Source organism: Sciurus carolinensis, chromosome 2, assembly GCF_902686445.1.
Source record: "Sciurus carolinensis chromosome 2, mSciCar1.2, whole genome shotgun sequence".
Classification (NCBI taxonomy): domain Eukaryota; kingdom Metazoa; phylum Chordata; class Mammalia; order Rodentia; family Sciuridae; genus Sciurus; species Sciurus carolinensis.
In genome coordinates this window covers 52,200,131-52,218,439 of record NC_062214.1, presented here as the reverse complement: position 1 = coordinate 52,218,439, position 18,309 = coordinate 52,200,131, and the positions used below count along the sequence as shown (strand labels likewise).

At 38.6% G+C, this 18,309-nt stretch overlaps 1 protein-coding gene across 3 annotated transcripts in view; it reads left to right on the top strand.

The window, feature by feature from the left end:
- Adamtsl3 (ADAMTS like 3) overlaps positions 1-18,309 on the top strand; it is a 347,565-nt gene that overhangs the window by 292,638 nt on the left and 36,618 nt on the right. For all 3 annotated transcript variants that reach the window (XM_047534772.1, XM_047534782.1, XM_047534791.1), the window contains exons 21-23: positions 485-1,556; positions 7,794-7,921; positions 10,925-11,053. In XM_047534772.1, coding sequence (XP_047390728.1) covers positions 485-1,556; positions 7,794-7,921; positions 10,925-11,053 — 1,329 coding nt within the window. The remainder of the gene's footprint in view (positions 1-484; positions 1,557-7,793; positions 7,922-10,924; positions 11,054-18,309) is intronic.

The window sequence follows — 18,309 nt, the reverse complement described above, 5'->3', positions numbered from 1 at the left end:
ATTCACATTCCTACTCTCCTTCAGATTTGGTGTAGCCATGACTCCAAGCCAGACTAACTCCCTAAAGGTCACCCTGTCAGATGGTAGAGGCCCAAAATATCAGATAAATCTCTTACAATGAAATCTATACCCAGAAGGTGGTAATTATGAAGCCATCATATGATCATGCATTAGAATGAATATTTCTCAAATGTAGAATAACCAGTCCCATAATTTCATTGAACCATTTAACCTCTTGCCTCCCCAAACCAGCGTTTTGTAAAATAATTTACATGTTTCCATGCAACTCATTCAAACTTGCATTCTTTGCTGAAGTTGCTGATAGTTGTGAAATTTATTTGCGTATAGATATGTAATGTTATTCATGTTTTAACTCTCAAATATTTTAAAAGAGTAAAAGATTTGTAGATTTGGGAGGTGACTGTCAAAAAGTTAGTATTATTGATTTTTTTTTTCATTTTCTTTTCTTTCTTTTTTCCTGCAGAAGTAAAACCAAAGACAAAAATAAAAATTGGTGAGCAGGGTCCTCAGATTCTCAGTGTTCAGAGAGTCTATATTCAGACAAGGGAGGAGAAGCGTATTAATCTGACTGTTGGCAACAGAGCCTATTTGCTGCCCAATACATCTGTGATTATTAAATGCCCAGTGCGACGATTCCAGAAGTCTCTGATCCAGTGGGAGAAGGATGGTCGTTGTCTGCAGAACTCCAAACGACTTGGCATTACCAAGTCAGGCTCACTGAAGATCCACAGTCTCGCAGCCCCTGACATCGGTGTGTACCGATGTGTCGCAGGCTCAGCCCAGGAAACAGTTGTGCTCAAGCTCATTGGAACGGATAACCGGCTCATTGCACACCCAGCCCTCAGAGAGCACGTGAGGGAACATCCTGGGACAGACCGCAATGAAGCACATAGTTTGGGAACTGCATGGCATAAAATGCAACAAATGTGGAATAACAAAAATGAGCTTTACCTACCTGATGACCAAATTAATAGCCAACCTTTCTTGAGAGCTTTGTTAGGCCACTGCAGCAATTCTGCAGGCAACACCAATTCCTGGGAGTTTAAGAGTAAGCAGTTTGAAGCAGCAGTCAAACAAGGAGCATATAGCATGGATACAGCACAGTTTGATGAACTGATAAGAAACATGAGTCAGCTTCTGGAAACCAGAGAGGTCAGCGATGACCTTGCCTCCCAGGTGATTTATCAGCTGGTGGCAGAGTTAGCCAAGGCACAGCCAGCACACATTCCATGGAGAGGCATCCAGGAAGAGGTGCCTCCTGCTGCACAGCTTAGGGGCACAACAGGAAGTGTGCCCCAGAGATCAAAAGTGAAAAACTCAGGCAGGCTGACTTTTAAACCAAAAGGTCCTGTTCTCAAGAGGCAAAGTCAACCCCCTTTAGTTTCATTTAACAAAACAATAAATGCAAGGATTGGAAATACAGTGTATATCACAAAAAGGACAGAGGTCATCAATATACTCTGTGAGCTTCTTTCCCCCAGTGAGGCCACATATACATGGACCAAGGATGGTGCATTGTTACAACCCTCAGCAAAGTAAGTAAAATAAGAATACAGTGTTCATTTTTGTAGTACCTTTTTAATGGCCATTCTAAATTTATTAAAAACATTTCAAATTCTTTCTCCTAAGAATATGTTTTCAACTAAAACAAAACTAAGGAATGTTAGAATGTTCTTTACATATATGCTTTGGAATTTTTAAAAATTAAACTATCATGTTTTTTCAATTACTATAATATTGATATAAGACTGAATGCAGTAAGAATGAGCTTAAGCACATATAAACTCTCTCTTTGTATAACACAAAAATAAAATCCTGTGTTATGTTGCAAGTGCAAATCAGAATTCACAGGGCTCTTCCATATCTAGGAGATGTGGTATCCCATTTGAACCCATGCTAGGTTGGCAGGACAGGGGTGAGCAAATTTCTGATGAGGTCATAGAGAAACAGAATCCCATGATCACTTCAAAGCCAGTCTGAATCAGGGACCATGTCTCCTAAACATCATCCATGATGTCTGAATATCAAACAGTAACCTTAGCAGAAAGATTGGGTACCTGAAATAATTTCCTATTTCCATGCAGTGTCTTATGCCATACAATCGAGAAATAAGATAAGAATCAAAGTTTTTGAGATGCTTAAAGTACATAAGCATGCTTAAGTCTTTTTTATTGTGATCTCTATGTTAGGACAATAAATGAAATGTTCATTTCATTTATTTTACATAAAATAAGGGATAACCAATATTAACTCAATTTTGCCTTCTTTACTGTCTTCAAATCTTGCTGTTTATACATAAGACACTGCTTTCTTTCAATTTGCATTTAAGAGTGCAACTTGCACCATGTCTGCCTCTAGGGATTGTTAAGAGACACAAAACAGCAGGTGTGAAATTGGTTTGCACACCATAAAGTACTTTCAAAAACCAAGTTTAATTTTCATCTTGTCCTTTCTGCCTTGAGCCTAATACATGAAACATCAGAAGAAACCCAGGTAAAATTAACAAAGAGGTAAGTCTTAAACAAAGAGGTAGAGAAAAGTCTAATTTTTGTATTTTTATCCTAGAACTCTGAACACAATTCTGCAATGAAATTATAAAAGTGGAATAAACATAAAACTTAGTGGTTATTAAATCTTTTAGTCTGAGGACCCCTATAAATTTAAAAATGATTGAGGAACCCAAAGAGTTTTTGTTAATTTGAGTTATATTTATTCCTGTTTAACTTGTTAGATATTAAAACCAAGAAACATTTTGAATATCTCTATTGATTAATTTGTAAAAAATAATAAGCCCATTACAGGTTTATATAAATATTTTTTGAAAAGCAATGCCTACCACCCCAAATTACAGGTAACAGTGGAATTACTTTATATCTTTTGCAAATCTCTTTAGTGTCTGGCTTAATAAAAAACATTCTTAGCTGGACACAATGGCACATACCTATAATTCCTGCTGCTCCAGTGACTGAGGCAGGAGAATCACAGGTTCTAGGCCAGCCTCAACAACTTAGCAAGAGCATCCTCAAAATAAAAAAATGAAAAGAACTGGGGATGTAACTTAGTGCTAGAGAACTTCGCTAGCACATGCAAGGCCTTAGGTTCAATCCCTTGTACCACACACACACACGATTCTTATATATGCATACAGGGATTCTTGTATGTGCTTTTGCACCTGTTAGGGTATATTGTTCTAGTTGAAACGTGGTGAACAAACTGCCTCATACAGATGTTAGAAAAGGGAATATCTTAATGCCCTTTTCAGGTTAATTGTGGATATTCTCGTACACTAAAACTGGACAAATGGTGTTGATACTGCTGGTTAACAGTGACAAGTTCTGCTTCCCCAAATGTTGAAGTTTGAACATTAGAGAAGGGTGCAGAGGCAAGCGTAGAAAACAAGTTTTATTTAAAATGTAGTAATACAGACTTCTCCCAGGAGGGAGAAAGGGGCCATAGCTGGTGTCCTGGTATCCCAAGGAGTGAATACATTTATACATTTTAGGTTTTCTTTGTTCTCCTGCCCTCTTCCCTCTTATCTCTCTCCTTCCTGTGTTTGTGACTAGGTCTAGGAGATGCTGGTGGGATGACCAAAAGGTGAGAAGCAGATGGGCAGGGGGAAGGGCCAAAGTGGAGTGTGGAGCAGGAAGGGAGCAGCAGCCCAGGGGGCATTAATTAGGAACTCCCTGTCTGCTCAGGGGGGTACTTAATTAACAACCTTCTAGGAGGGCAGTATAGGCTGGTAATCTTGGTAATCAAAGGACTCTGGAGGCATTAACATTCCAGTCTCCCAGGGGCTGTCTCAAACTTCCAGGACTCAAACTTGCCTCCACTTTTGCAATGGGACTTGATTACCTATCTACACTGACTGCCTGTCTTTAATTCTTGCTTTGTTATTTCTCAATGGTTAGTTGGAATGTGGAATAGAAATGGTATTTGTGAAATGTTGGCACTCTGTTCAATGAAACCTACTGATTTTCCCTTGTACTTTGAATACATTTTTTTCACCCATGTAAGAGTTTATAATATCATTCATTGGTCATTTGCTAAATATTGGCTCACTGAGTTATACCAGATCTTCTAAAATGTTGACACACTTCTTTATACAATATAAAAATTCATATATGCTTTAATATCACCATCAGGAAAATCTTGAAGTTTTGGGAATCTGCCAACCTTTCAATGGTAGATGCTAGTTTTCCAAATTCTAATTTTTGCTTGAAAGCTCAGATTTTGTCATTGGCAACCAAATACTGTCAGTTGAATTGACCAGCTCACTTTGTTCAATTGAAAATATATATGTACCTGCCAAATACCCAAGTCCAAAACACAGTGTGGACTTTTTTTTGTCATAACTTGTCTGTCAGTCGTTCTTTGAAACAAAATTCATATTCCATGAAAACATCAGTTAACAGTTCAAACACTCCAGCATGCTTCAGCACACAACGGAAGTGCTTGGTATATGCTTCCTGTTTTGTTATACAGAACATTACAAACCCTTGTACTGCGTTGAGGTTTAGTTAAATTAACAAGTTTTACTGCTTCATTTGGAACATCTTGAAGTGATACTGGCATTTCTGTTTTTACTGCAAGTGTGTGGTAGACCAGACTACAGTGACTATGTGTCTGATGCTGCCTGCTTCATGCCAGCAATTCAAACATCACTGTCTTTGCATAATCAGTGCAAATGTCAGCACAACAGTGGAAAAGGCAAATAATGTTCCAGTATTATAAGGAGCATAGTTTCTTCTCACTGACCCCTGGGGTCCATGAACCCCCCTCTGTAGACTGCTGTCTGGCTCAGCAATTCCATTATATACATTGTAAGGAAATAGCCTGAGAAAGCTGATGAGTTGACCTTTTGGATACACAAACACTACATTGATGTGTGAAACATGGCATTTTGAATAAATATTTGTCAAATTGAGTTGACTGTCAATAGTTGACTTGGTGAGGCCAGGCACGGTGGTGCACACCTGTAATCTCAGTGGTTTAGTAGGCTGAGGTAGGAGGATCACAAGTTCAAAGGCAGTCTCAGCAACTTATCAAGACCCTAAGCAACTTAGTGAGGCCCTGTCTCTGAATAAAATTTTTAAAAAGGACTGGAGATGTGGCTAAGTGGTTAGGTGCCCCTAGGTTTAATCCTCACCCCCGCCAAAAAAAAGTTGGCTTGATGAAATGGAATTAAGTTTTTGAGTCTGAGATTCATAGAGCTCGTGTAAAGAAAAGGTTTTGACATGGTACATCCAACTCAGATGTTTTTCTGCATGCTTAAGGATCAACCATTCAAAACAGAAGCAATTCTATATGTCTAATAAAAATTTTTGTTTTTCATTTTTTTAGAGAATAAGATCCATTTTTCTTTTCATTTTTTCTTTGAAACCTACCCAATTCATTTGTTCAATTTACATTTAATTTCCTGTGCATAACAAAGGTTCTCAGATATATTTTTCTGAGTCTCACAAATCTTTTCAACTGAAGTAATTCAGAAATAGAATTGTTTTCCAAGAATCTCTGTCCTGTCAGAGGAAACCACATAGGTGTGGAGCATTGTTTGGATGTCAGTTGAGTAAGAAACCTCAGCCAGGAAGGGAAGGCTGTGGGTGAGTCAATTAAGGGCAGTGTCTGTAGAAAGGTCAGTCTTGTCCATTACCTCAAGTTGACAGGAAGATTGTAAAGCAGAAGCCATGATCAGATCTGTTTGAACCCCTGCCTGCTGGCTTTGCAGCTCAGGGAATGATCTGGCTTAGGTACCTGGGTGGCACCCCTTGGAACGTAAGGTTCACAGGTGCTCAATGATCTCAAATCTTGTTGACTTCTTAAGGTCTACCAGAGAATTGATAAGTCATACAAATATGTTTTTAAAAATTAAGAAAATAAGTTAGTATATTTATTTTTCATTTATATATAGTTAGGAGTTATACTTTTGTTTCCACTTCTCCTCAGTGGGAATTTGACAGTGAAAATCTAGCCCTACAGACAGGTAAGCCTGCTACAGTCCCATTGCTGTAGGCACTTCAGCTGTCTTGACTTCTGCCCCTTCTGTGTTTTTCACATGAGTTGCGGTGGTTTGGGGAGGGGTGCGGGGGGGGCAGCTCACATCCTTGTACCTTTCTTCTGTGCCATTACTGTGTTCTCTTCTGATCATTCAAACATTTAGTCATCAAAGGTTTTTGAGAACTGGTATATAAAACTCACTGTGCTAAGCAGTGGGAATTCACAGCTGTGAATAAGATTTGGCCCCTGTCCTTGAAAAGATCACACTCTAGTGGGAAGAAATAGATATTTCAGCAAATAAATACTTGAACCTGAGAATAAGGAGCCCAGAGGGGATAGAAGATAAATGTAGGCATATTGGGGAAAACTTTACAGGGGAAATTACATGTGATCCAGGACCCAGTTAGTAGGACAAAGTTTTGCAGAAAGAAAGAAGCCATTTCAGATAAAAGTGAACAACATATGCATAAACTGAGGGTAATGCAAGATCATGGAATGTGCTGGAAACAAGTTTGTTATGGCTGGAGCATAGGGTGAGCAACATGCAGTGACAGGAACATGCAGTGACAGGAAGTAAAGAATGACTCAGCTCGATTCATGAAGAAATGCTGTATTTAGAAGTCAGGTTGGTCCTTGTTGCTAACATCTATGAAGTGGGATGGGAAAATAAATAATACATGGGCCATTGATCCAGGTTTGAAGTAGATTCAAACCATTAGGAAAAATAAAAAGCAGAATACTCTTTCTCACTTTTCTGAATAATTACCTAATTAGTATATACTTGATTGTCAAAGTGGTATTTTCATGTAGGCTTTTAGGAATATTAGTAATTGGAAAACTATAAGGGATTCATGCAGTTTATCCCTGATTTTTTTTTTTTTTGTTGTTGTTGTTTTTTGTTTTTTGTTTATTTTTTGGTATAGGGATTGAACCCAAGTACTCTCAATCCCTGAGCCATATCCCCAGCCCATTGAAATTTTTATTTTGAGACAGGATCTCACTAAGTTGCTCAGGACCTCACTAAGTTGCTGAGACTGGGTTTGAGCTTGCAATCCTCCTGCCTCAGCCACTGAGATTGTAGGCATGCAACACCGTGCCCCACTATCCCTGATTTAAAAAAAAATTTTTTAAGCTGTAGATGGATACAATACCTTTATCTTATGTGTTTATTTATTTATTTAATCTGGTGCTGAGGATCAAACCCAGTGCCAGGCAAGCATTCTATCACTGAGCCACAATCCAAGACCCCACTATCCCTGATTCTTAATGGCGTGGTCTAAATTCAGTATAAATGGCAGACTTAGCTTGTTACCTCAACTGACTTTTTCACACTGATGATGAGACAGATCTAGCGTAGGATAGCCTTAACCAAATCCTGCTGGATCCCAGTGTGAAAACTCATACCTGAAACTTCTTAGGAAGGATTTGGGCAGGAAATAAGGGCTTAATACCCAGCAATTAGGTTTGTTTTAAAAATGGGGTAGATTAAGCATGAATTCCATCCAGAAAAGTCTGTTCTCATGTAAAGGGAGAGAGGATGCTGGCTGTTCAAGCACTGTCCAGTTCTAATGGTACAGTGATCCTAAGGCAAGAGAAGAGACTCTCCTGCCCTCCTGATCTGCATGCCTGTAGGTAGCATGCTTGACGAGATCATCTTTGGGAACCCCTATCAGCCCAAGGCCTGTAATTTTGTTTTTCTTCTTTCTCTGAAATTTGCTGTGGCCCCAGGGCAGCTAAATGTGTTACTTGAATGCACCCTCTTTGTAACTCTTCTACAGGATAATTTTGGATGAAACTGGGAGAATACAGATAAAGAATCCTACAAGGAAAGAACAAGGAATTTATGAATGTTCTGTAGCTAATCATCTTGGTTCTGATGTGGAAAGTTCTTCTGTGCTGTATGCAGGTAACTCCCATGGTTGAAACCTAGAATGTCTGTTTCTATTTTGTTTTTAACATTAAGCTCCACAGCAGCAGTTCTTAACTTTGAGCTGTATCACAGATACCTGGAGGCTTATTAACACATAGACTGCTGGCCCCTACCCTTGCAGTTTTGCCATGGTGGGTGTAGATGAGACTGAGAACTGGTGTTTTTAATATGTTCCTAGGTTATGTGGGTGCTGATGGACTGAGCCCCACTCTCTGGAATTGGTTATTCCAGAGTTCACGTTTAAATAATTGGGGATTGCTGAGGCAGATGCAATTGGTGGTATTAATATAGACTGTGCTTTCAAGTTCTAAAAGTTTTTAAAATAAGTTTTTAAGATTTTAAAAAAGTTCTTTGAAGTTTAGAGTTTTTGTTTTGTTTTGTTATCTTTAAAGGAAAATTATTCTTTTAAAGGTTGACATATCCCTCCCAATAGCATGCCTGCCAATCCTTAGAAACACCTCCTGGAGGTTGCAACTTTACATTAATGTGTGTATTCACAGGAGCTGAACAATGTCATTTTGATAGTAAAATGTACTTTTACTATAAAGGAACATTTTAGGTGGCAGTGCTTCTTGTGGCAGTCTTATGTTCTGTAAAAATAAAATGAGAGCCATTCCCAACCTCCCTACTCTGGGGTTTCTGGTGTCTGTGGCTCAAATAGACTTAGATGAGAAGAGGAACAATATCAGTGTTTAGAGTTTGGCATTTGGTCAACTGAGAGTTGAACTTTGTGGTAGGTACTTCACATTTGCTAAATGAGGAGACTAGACCAAGTTGATTTTAAAAGGCCCTTGAATCTGCAAGGCTTGAAGAATTGAGCCCCTTCTCCGACTGCCTTCTCAAGGCAGAGACTTTAGGCCTTTATTTTCTCCTGGATTATTCTGCCCTGTGAACATTAGCTCCTTTCCAGAAAGAGTCAGTTCCAAGGTTTTGGAATTCCTGGGAATATAGGACCCCTGCTACACACACACACACACACACACACACACACACACACACACACAAGCACATGCACACTGCAGCTCTCAAGTTTCCCCTTAAGCCCATCCCAGAATAATACAAATTCCTAATAGGGTCCAGGTGAGGTCTTCAGGAACCAGAGGATGAGCTGTGACAACCAAAGCCCTTTGTCAGTCAAAAGTTCCTATCTTTTCACTTCTCAAGATAGCTTTCTACTTCCCCAGGCTCTCTAGGAGAGTAGAATGCTTGGTTCCCCACACGTGCATGACCTTTCCTTGATTCTCTTTCCCAGAACCATGGTTACTAGGATAGCTTGCTGAAGTGTCATTGTTCTCTCATGCATTAACCACACATAGACCATAAAACAAGTTAAGGAAGTATGGCCTCCCCACCACCAGGAACTCACATATTAATAATGTCAGAATAGGGAAACCAACCACTGCAACAGTTCTGTGGAAGAGGAATGCTTTCTGAGATGATGCCTTCCCTGACCCCTACATACTACTGTGTAACCCCTGGGCACCAGCCTCTTTCTCTGTATCAACACCCATAGCCCTGAGCAGTAATGGTGTCTCCCACCAGTCCTTGAGCTCCTCAAGGGCAAGAATGTGTGTTTTCCAACTCTGTATTCCCAGTGTTCATCCCAGGCAGAAAGTATGTTTCCTGAATGAGTTAATGAATTAATCTGTTATCTAAATATTAAAATCATGGAAGTAAAAATCTTTGTATTCTTGACTCTTTGGGGTTTTTTAAAATTTTTTTTTTCCCTGTAAGTTTTATGCAGGTATTTGTTTCACATTAATTAAAATGCTAAATTTGAACTTCTCTTGCAGACTGTTCTGATCCATTTGTAATGACCTAATAAAGTTTCATAAATTGAGCACTTCTCATGTTTTCTCCCTTGAGATTTTCTGCAGTATAGAAAGATGTGAATAATATTTTAAGTAGGCCTCTTTGCGGTTAATAGTCTTTAATCATAGTAGCATTTTATTTTAAATTGAGGTGAATTTATTTAAGTCAGGTAAGAAGGGGCCTCTATGAACCATACTTTGAGTGATAGAAGTGCAGCTGGAAGTACCTAAGAAATCTTCCTAAGTCCTTTCACTGGGATTCAAATGAAAGCCCAGAGAGGGAAGATTTTGCATGAGCACATGAACATATTATTAGAAGAGATTCAACAAGAATTGTGGTCTCTTTCCTACATGATTTTCTCCAATACATCTTTGAATGAGCTTTAGAACCCTCATTTTATTTTGGAGAGGACACACCAGCCTGACTCTGGCACCATACACAGAAAAACCTTGTAAGAAATATTTTAGATCCACTGCACTGGTAGTCTTTGTGATTATAAAGATAGCAGGAGTACCTCTGATCTTGTTACCCCAGAATGATCCAAAGAATGGGCATTTGTAAAATGTTTTAACTGAATAGAACCTTGTCTTATTCTTAGCTCAAGATGAGAGGGGTCCTAGAGGTTTCTCCATCCAGGATAACTCCTACCAAGGGACAGAAAAATGAATCAGGATGTTTGGCCCCGTCTCCTTCAGCCCATACCCACTTCCAGAAAATGTCAGGTGGCCATAAGCCCTGGGGTGTTTTGGCTATGTTTCAATTCATCCTAGTCTGTATGGCAGAGATATTATTCCTGTTCTTCCATGTCTTTCTTGCTTCTTCTGAACTTCTGAATTCCTTTTTCTTCAAGTTATCAAAGAGGAATTATTCTTAGTTCTGATTATAAAAGCAAAATATCCTTATTGGTCTGCTTATAGTTGTTCCAATGCACTTTGAAGGCATCCAGCCAATTGTCCCATCCATCCCTCTATCCACCCATCTGTTTATCTGTTCACTGAGCATCTCTAGCTATGTTTGTGCCAGTCCCTGTGGTGTACCATGGGGATAGAGAGGACCAGCATTCTACCCTGCTATCCAAGAGCTCTACAAAGTTTACAAAAGGCAGAATGGTTTATCAAACAACTAAAGCCTAAACCTAACATAGTTTCCTGCTCCCTTTGAATTAAGAGGCACCTGTCATCTTGTCTGTTGAAAGAAATATCACCAAACCAGAGCACAACCATCTGTCCATTGTGGTCGGAAGCATTGTAGAGGCAGCTCTTCAAGCAAATGTGACAATCCGATGTCCTGTAAAAGGTAAGTATGGTTTTTTTCAGTGGGAGGGTGCGTGACTAGCCAGTTGCCAGAGACAGCAGCTGTTGTTTTAATATTCTAGACTTCATTCTGATAGGCTTAAAAATCTGATTTTCAGCACACTGACAGTGGAGCTGACTCTGAAGAATGAGCTTATACAAGCTTAGAAGACAAATGTATAAAACAGAATGACAACTTACTTGTCTCTAGCATGAATTGTCACTGCCATGCATACTGGAATGTTCATATTGGCAATACCAGAACACTGTGTCCCTGTGGGCAGATCTATAGGAAGGAATGACTTTTAGTCAGATGGTTGTTTGATGAATATGAAGACTGAAAGGGGACATTTTTGGATATTGTTTGTATTGTAGTGTATTCTAACTAGACAAAGGCTATTCTCAGCAAAGTCAGATTTGGGAACAGGAATATCAATGTCCCCTGCCTAGGCTCTGTCCTAGACTGTCCTTGGGTGGGCACAATCAGCCTGTGTCTCAGTGGCTCTTTCTGCTTTGTCCATAACTGTGGACAAACTTCCTTTCTAAGAGACACATTCTTCAATTAAAAATAACACTTTCAGACTGATGTTGCCTTAACCTAAGGCTTTTCTGTCTCTTTAAGCCATAGGTTCTTAAGTCTTAACCTGAGCCTGTGCATCCCCAAGCTGTGGATGAACTTTATGTCTAACTGGGTGAGGAGGGTGAATAAACAACTTTTTGTCAATTCCTTACAGAGATTTATGAACTCAAAATTGAGATCTGCTCTTTCTTTCTTTCTTTCTTTTCTTTCTTTTTCTTTTTCTTTTTTTTTTTTTATTTTTATTTTTTGGTACGGGGGATTGAACTCAGGGGTACTTAACCACTGAGCCACATCCCCAGCCCTTTTTATTTTTTGAGACAAGTTCTTGCCAAATTGCTTAGGGCCTCACTAAGTTGCTGAGGCTGATTAAACTTGTAATCCTCCTGCTTTGGCAGGATTGTGGGATTACAGGCATGCACCACCACACCCGGCAAGATCTGCTTTTTAAAGGTAACTTTGTATATTCCCTTAATTTACTGTATGTTGACTTAATTCTCTGAACAGCTGTGGTTCCCTCATTTCCAAGTTTTAAGGAGAAACTTGTAGTTGTAGCCACTGAAGATAAATTTTGCCTGGGCCATAACCCATATAGCCCAGTTGGCTGTAGGAGCTTTTACTACTACTCTCAGTGACACAGTGAAGGCACAAGTCACTTATCCAGTTTTCAGCTCTCCCACCCCTGGAGTGATCAGTTACTTGCCATGTTTCCAGAGCTGCAACTTTGGCTCTACAAACAGTGGAAATTTGCTAACCCCCAAGGTATTATTTTTCACCCTCTGGAAGTCCCTGTAGTGTTTGGCCAATGTAGTCTTTTGAAAAAATCTCTCCAGCCTCCCAACTGACTCCACCCACAAATATGTGAGTTTTCTGGCAAAATAGCCTACCATTACAGAACTTACAGAACGGCCGGCATTCTCTGGCCATAGCAAGGAGAAAAGCAGAACAGAGCTTTGCAGATGCCAAGCCACAAATGTCTAAAGTTTCTGTAGCCCTCCACCTGCAGAGGACTCTGAAAAATATATCTGACTTCTATTAAGTGAAATCTCAACTTGTAGCATTACTTCTAAATTTTTCACTTCCCCAGTCATTTGAAATCAGGCTTTCAAGGGAGATGAGCCATTGAAAGGGTTGGATTATTTGCTATCCTAAGCCAGGGACTGGATTCAGGGCAAACTGTTTTTTGTGATTCAACCTCCAGCAAAGACCATTAAACTTATCTTGGGTTTATTCTCTTATCCAGACCCAGTCTGAAGGAGAGTTCTCTGACCCCTTCCCACTGCAGTGGCCCCTCCTGCCCTGTGCTGTTGTGCTGTGGGTAGACAGCACAGCTTGCTTCCTCCTTCATAAAGTTCAGCATTGGGAGCACCCATCTCCCCACTACCTTGCCCACCCTTCTGCTCTTCCTAGGAACTGCCCCATTTGGTCTTCTTTACCTGGTAGCCATATCCTATGGACTCAGACCCCAGAAACTCATCAAGGGTTCTTTTCTTTTCGAAATAAACCAGTCTCTGAAAGTACCAGTGTTATTTTGAGTTATGTACCATTTTAAACAAACCTGTAATGAACTTAAGTCTTTTTGTATGGACAGAAGCCACTGTCAAGTTAGCTTTTTATGGAGAGTAATCTTTTTAAAGACAGATAGTGATATCTCTTGGCCCACAGACTAGAGTAGGTTTGTGCGAGGAAGATGGTGATTCCCAAATGGATGGCACTGTCAAAGCTATCAGTGGCCCAGTCCCAAAGTAGAAAATCACTTAAACACAAGCTGCACTGGACAACTGCTCCTTAGAGCAAAGTGAAATTGTCTGGAAGGATTGGGGATGCTTTCAAATTCAACCTAACTCAAAATATAAAAACATCTTATAGTGCTAATTTTAAAACATAGTATATACTTCTTCAGAAAGAAAAGTCCTACAACCATGGACGGCATCTGATAGCACCCCAGGAAGCTGATCTCTGTATAGTATACACATTAATAACAGATACAGAAGAAAATGAATGAATAAAAGCTAAAGTTATATGAAACTGAATCCAGTCATATATAAGACTAAGGAGAGTTTTCCCTGGGAAAGCAAAGATTTTATTTTTAACACTTAAAAATATCTAAACAGATTGCCATAACTTGAATCCTCTGAAAGAAGATGCTGAGATGCACTTTAGTGTGCAGGATGCTTATTACTTGCCAATATATATGGAAGGAAACAATCAAGTGGAAGTGGAGAGAGGGAAAGAAGAACTGTGGTGCAGGCGCACAAGACTTTGCTAAGCTCAGGGGAGCTTTGAAGCATATTTCACTCATCAGGTTGCCCCAGTGTGACCCACAATGACCAGGCCCTTCACACACCTGCCCCCATCAGTCACTGGGTGTGAAAGGGGTATGCTCTAAGGTGAACTGAGACAAATGTGGAGGTACTAACAATTGGAAACTGCCAGAAACTGAGTCACCAAATTCTTTGAAGAAAGATTTAGGTGAAGCAGCTTCATATTTACCATGGAAACTTAGGGAGATAACATTTTTGGTCACATTAATAGATATAGAAAAAGCATTTGATTGGTTTCAACACAAAATGATGTTTAAAGCTCTTGGCAAACCAGTAATAGAAGGGATCATCCTTACTCTGATTAAAAAAAAAAAAGAAAGAAGTACCTATTGTAAAGACCATACTCACTTCTAATGGTGAAACTTTAAAATATTTCCATTAAAATCAGGAAGAAAAAATAAAATGCCCTTCATCACTACAGCTGTTCAATACTGCTTTAAATGAACTAGCCAGTGCAATATGAGAACTTTTGTGTTTATTTTTATTTATTTATTTGTTAATTTTGGTACCAGGGATTGAACCCAGGGCCCTTAACCACTAAGCCACACCTGTAACCCTTTTTTATATTTTATTTTGAGACAGTCTTGCTAAGTTTCTCAAGGCCTTGCCAATTTGCTGAAGCTGGCTGTGAACTTGCAATCCTCCTGCCTCCCAAGCTGCTGGAATTATAGGTGCTCACCACCATGCCTGGCAAGAGTAGTTTTAAGAGAAAATGAAAATTTAATAATAAGAAAAATTTTTTCTCATTATAATATAATCACATTAAAAATCCAAGAAAATGTAGAAAGATTTTGGATCTGTAAATGCAGGATAATTCCAGCTTAAAAAAAAAAAAGTCGGGGCTGGGGAGATAGCTCAGTCGGTAGAGTACTTGCCTTGTAAGCACGAGGCCCTGGGTTCGATCCCCAGCACCCAAAAAAAAAAAAAAAAAAAAAAAAGTCATACTGGATTGCTGTAATTAATACAAGAAGTGAATAAGAATGGCGCAAACCTTTAGGAATCAATACAAATAGCAAACTACCCAACATAAAAATGATCAAAGGATATGAAGAGACAGTTCTCAGAAAGTGAAACCCTAGTGGCCAATAAGCATATGAAAATGTTCCTGTTCTCACTGGTAAAGAAACTAAAAATAGAAGTGACATTTCATTTGAGACCTATTAGACTGACAAAGCTGAAAAAGTTTGATACTACCTAGATTTATCAAGAACATGGAGAGTAGGATCTCATGCCGTGCTGGCCAAAGTGCATATTGGAAAAACCAATGTAGAGGACAATTTTGTAAAGTCTGATCAAGTCTAAGAATCTCAAAACCAGAAATTCCACTTGTGGATATAGCCCTTTTAAGCAAAGAGGCAGCTTTAAGAATGTACATTGCAGCATTATTTGTAATAGCAGAGACCGAAAGATATATATCAATGTTAGAATTGCTGGTAGTCCTGGGAGAAGCTAAGAGGGAAAGTATGGGGATAGAACTCTAAACTCTAGCCATAATGCTTTATTGTTTTTAAAAAAGTCTGAAGCAAATAAAGACAAAATTAATGTCCAAAATTAATTTTGGGTCATGACGTGATTATCAGTCATACCGTCCTTTTTGTCCTCCTGCCTTTTGACCCTGCCTCCACCTTGCTGTCACAGTCTCTGAGGCCTGGTCTTCTGTTACAAATGAAGGGTTAGGAGGCTGACCAGGAAGATGCCTTCTCCTCCTGGAATTTTGCTTTGCATCCCAGGTCCTTGGCAGAAGTCTGGGACAGAGATAAGATGAATATAAAGGTAGGAAAATGGTTGAAATAAGATAACTGGGGCCAGAGATGTAGCTCAATGGTAGAGCACTTGACTTGCATGTGTGTGGCTTTGGTTTCAATCCCTAGCACCTAAAAAGAAAAAATAAAAATAAATAAAAAAGAAAAGAAAAGAAAAGAAAAGAAACCTGGCCAGTCACAATTTAGAACTGAGTATCAAGAATGTTCATCTAATATCAAGACTGAGGAAGGAATCTAGAGGCGGGGAACTCTCTCAAAATAGGTAGATACTATGTCCTTTACAAAGGAGTTATTTGGAGCTGAAATACCAGCCCATGAAAATCCCAATTGCTTATATTATGACTTGAAAACTGTGGTTGTAACAAAAAGAAAAGAACAAAATAATGCAAGTCTCTGTAATTTATGAAACCAAAATTTGGTACATTTGAGAGTTTTTCATTATTTAAAACTGTTTAAGGCAAAAATAACTAAGGGAAAATAAGTATGAGAAAGTGGTTTGAGGAGACTTGAACAGTATTGGCTGAAAACTATTCAGGTCTTAGTTATGTCCTCATAACCTTAGAATGCATAGCTTTTTCTAGATATCTTCTGTCAGCCATGGCCCTATGTTGAACAGTCTAGATCCAGCACCTTCTTGCCTCCAGAAAGGAATGAAGAAAAATTAGGAAAAGAGATTTCCCCTGAGGTCACTAGGCAAGAACTGGTTGAAACAAAATATCAGAAGTTAAATATAGGGAGTCCTCAGAAATGAATCTGACATAATTTTCCCATGTACATATATGAAAACAACACAGTGAATCCCACCATTGTGTATATCCATAGGATGAGATCCTAATGAGAATAAGATATATTCCATGCTTATATATCAAAATGGATTCTGCTGTCATGTATAACTAAAAAGAACCAATAAATAAATTTTTTAAAAAAGAAATGTGTGAGTCCACCTTGCAAGTTTTGCAAACAAGACCCAGAGGGGCAAGATTTGGCCAAAGGAGCAAACCTGACCAGTGGCAGGGCAAGATCAGAATTGGGTCATTGCTTCTGAAGCTAGTGCTCTTTCTATTCTCGATTCCTCCCCTTTTTATGTTTTCTTGTCTCATTACAAAAAGTAACATCTGATTAAAATATTTGGAAAACATAGCAATTATGAGACAAAAAAATTCCCATAATCCCATCATCCCAAAGACAACTATTATTTCCATTGTGTTATATTCCTATAGCCCTTTCTCTATGTTTAAGTCATGGAATTTTCTCATGTTATTAAAAAACAATAAATATTACTTAATTGCTGTACCAGTGTATCATTGTATGAATGTAGCCTAATTAAGCCATTCCCTTAATTTTGCAAGCTTAAGCTATTTATACTTCTTTATAGTTACAAAGGCAGTATAAGAAACATTTTTATACATATAACTTTTTATGTCATTTGAATTATTTTTAAAAAATAGTTGAATGGAATTAGTATTACTAGGTCATAGGGTATTAAATATTTTATAACTTCATTAAAATGTCTATAATGCTAAATACATTATTACCAAATTGCCTTCTAGAAAGTCTCAACCTATGGTATAGTTTTAAGCCCTATACCCCTGTGCCTTCCTCCCACCCCCTTTTCTTCTATCCATTGTTGAGAAAGGATGGGGGAAATAGTAGGTAGAAGTTACATACTTGACTGTCCATATTGTATGTATGAGCAGATGCTGGAAAATGTAGATCTCACTGGACCAAAGTTCTTCATGCTCTAGGAGATAAGTGAAGGCAGGGAAAGCATTTTGTATCTGTGGGATGGTGATCAGTTTCCAGAGAAACATATAAAATTTAAAAGGATTTTCTTAATCAAGAAATTTTTTTCAGGGATTAAAGACTGTGGAACATACCTAAGAATTTTGTTGATGTCTAGCCAAATTATTATCTTAATTCTTTACTGAGTTTAATAACGTCCCTTTCAGGAAGGGATCTTGGGAAAATACTTGTGGTGCAGCAGGATTATATGGTTAAATTCCTAAACATAGTCTCATCACTCTGACCAATTATTTTCCCCATCACCCGTGGATTTATATTATATAGGGTGGAATTCAATGGTAGTGATTTTTAAACATCTTGAGGTTACAAATTCCTCTGAGAAGAAAGAGAGAGAGAGAGAGAGAGAGAGAGAGAGAGAGAGAGAGAGAGAGAGGAGCCATCTTTCCCCCAAAAGACATTTATCTACAAAACTCTGCATATAATTTTCAGAAGATTTAAAAAGGAAATTTGAGGATTATCTGCTTATTCCTGTTTGATGAACTGAACATTTTGGTTCTTTAGACCATATCCTAAATTAAAGCTAATTTATATTTCTTGATCTGTGGTTTTTGAAATATATACTCTCTCTTATACTGTGGTTATTTCCTTTTTAGACTATTTACAATCCTTGAAATAGCTAAAATTGTAGTTGGGGAAAAGGGCTATTTAAAACAGTTTTCTCCACTCAAAAAGGCTTCCCCCTTGTTTTTCCTATGTCTGTTTTTCCTCTCTTAATCCTATGCACAATCAAAACTCAATCATGGATGGTTGGAGACACAATCCATCTTTCCATCCATTCAGCAAGCATCCACTA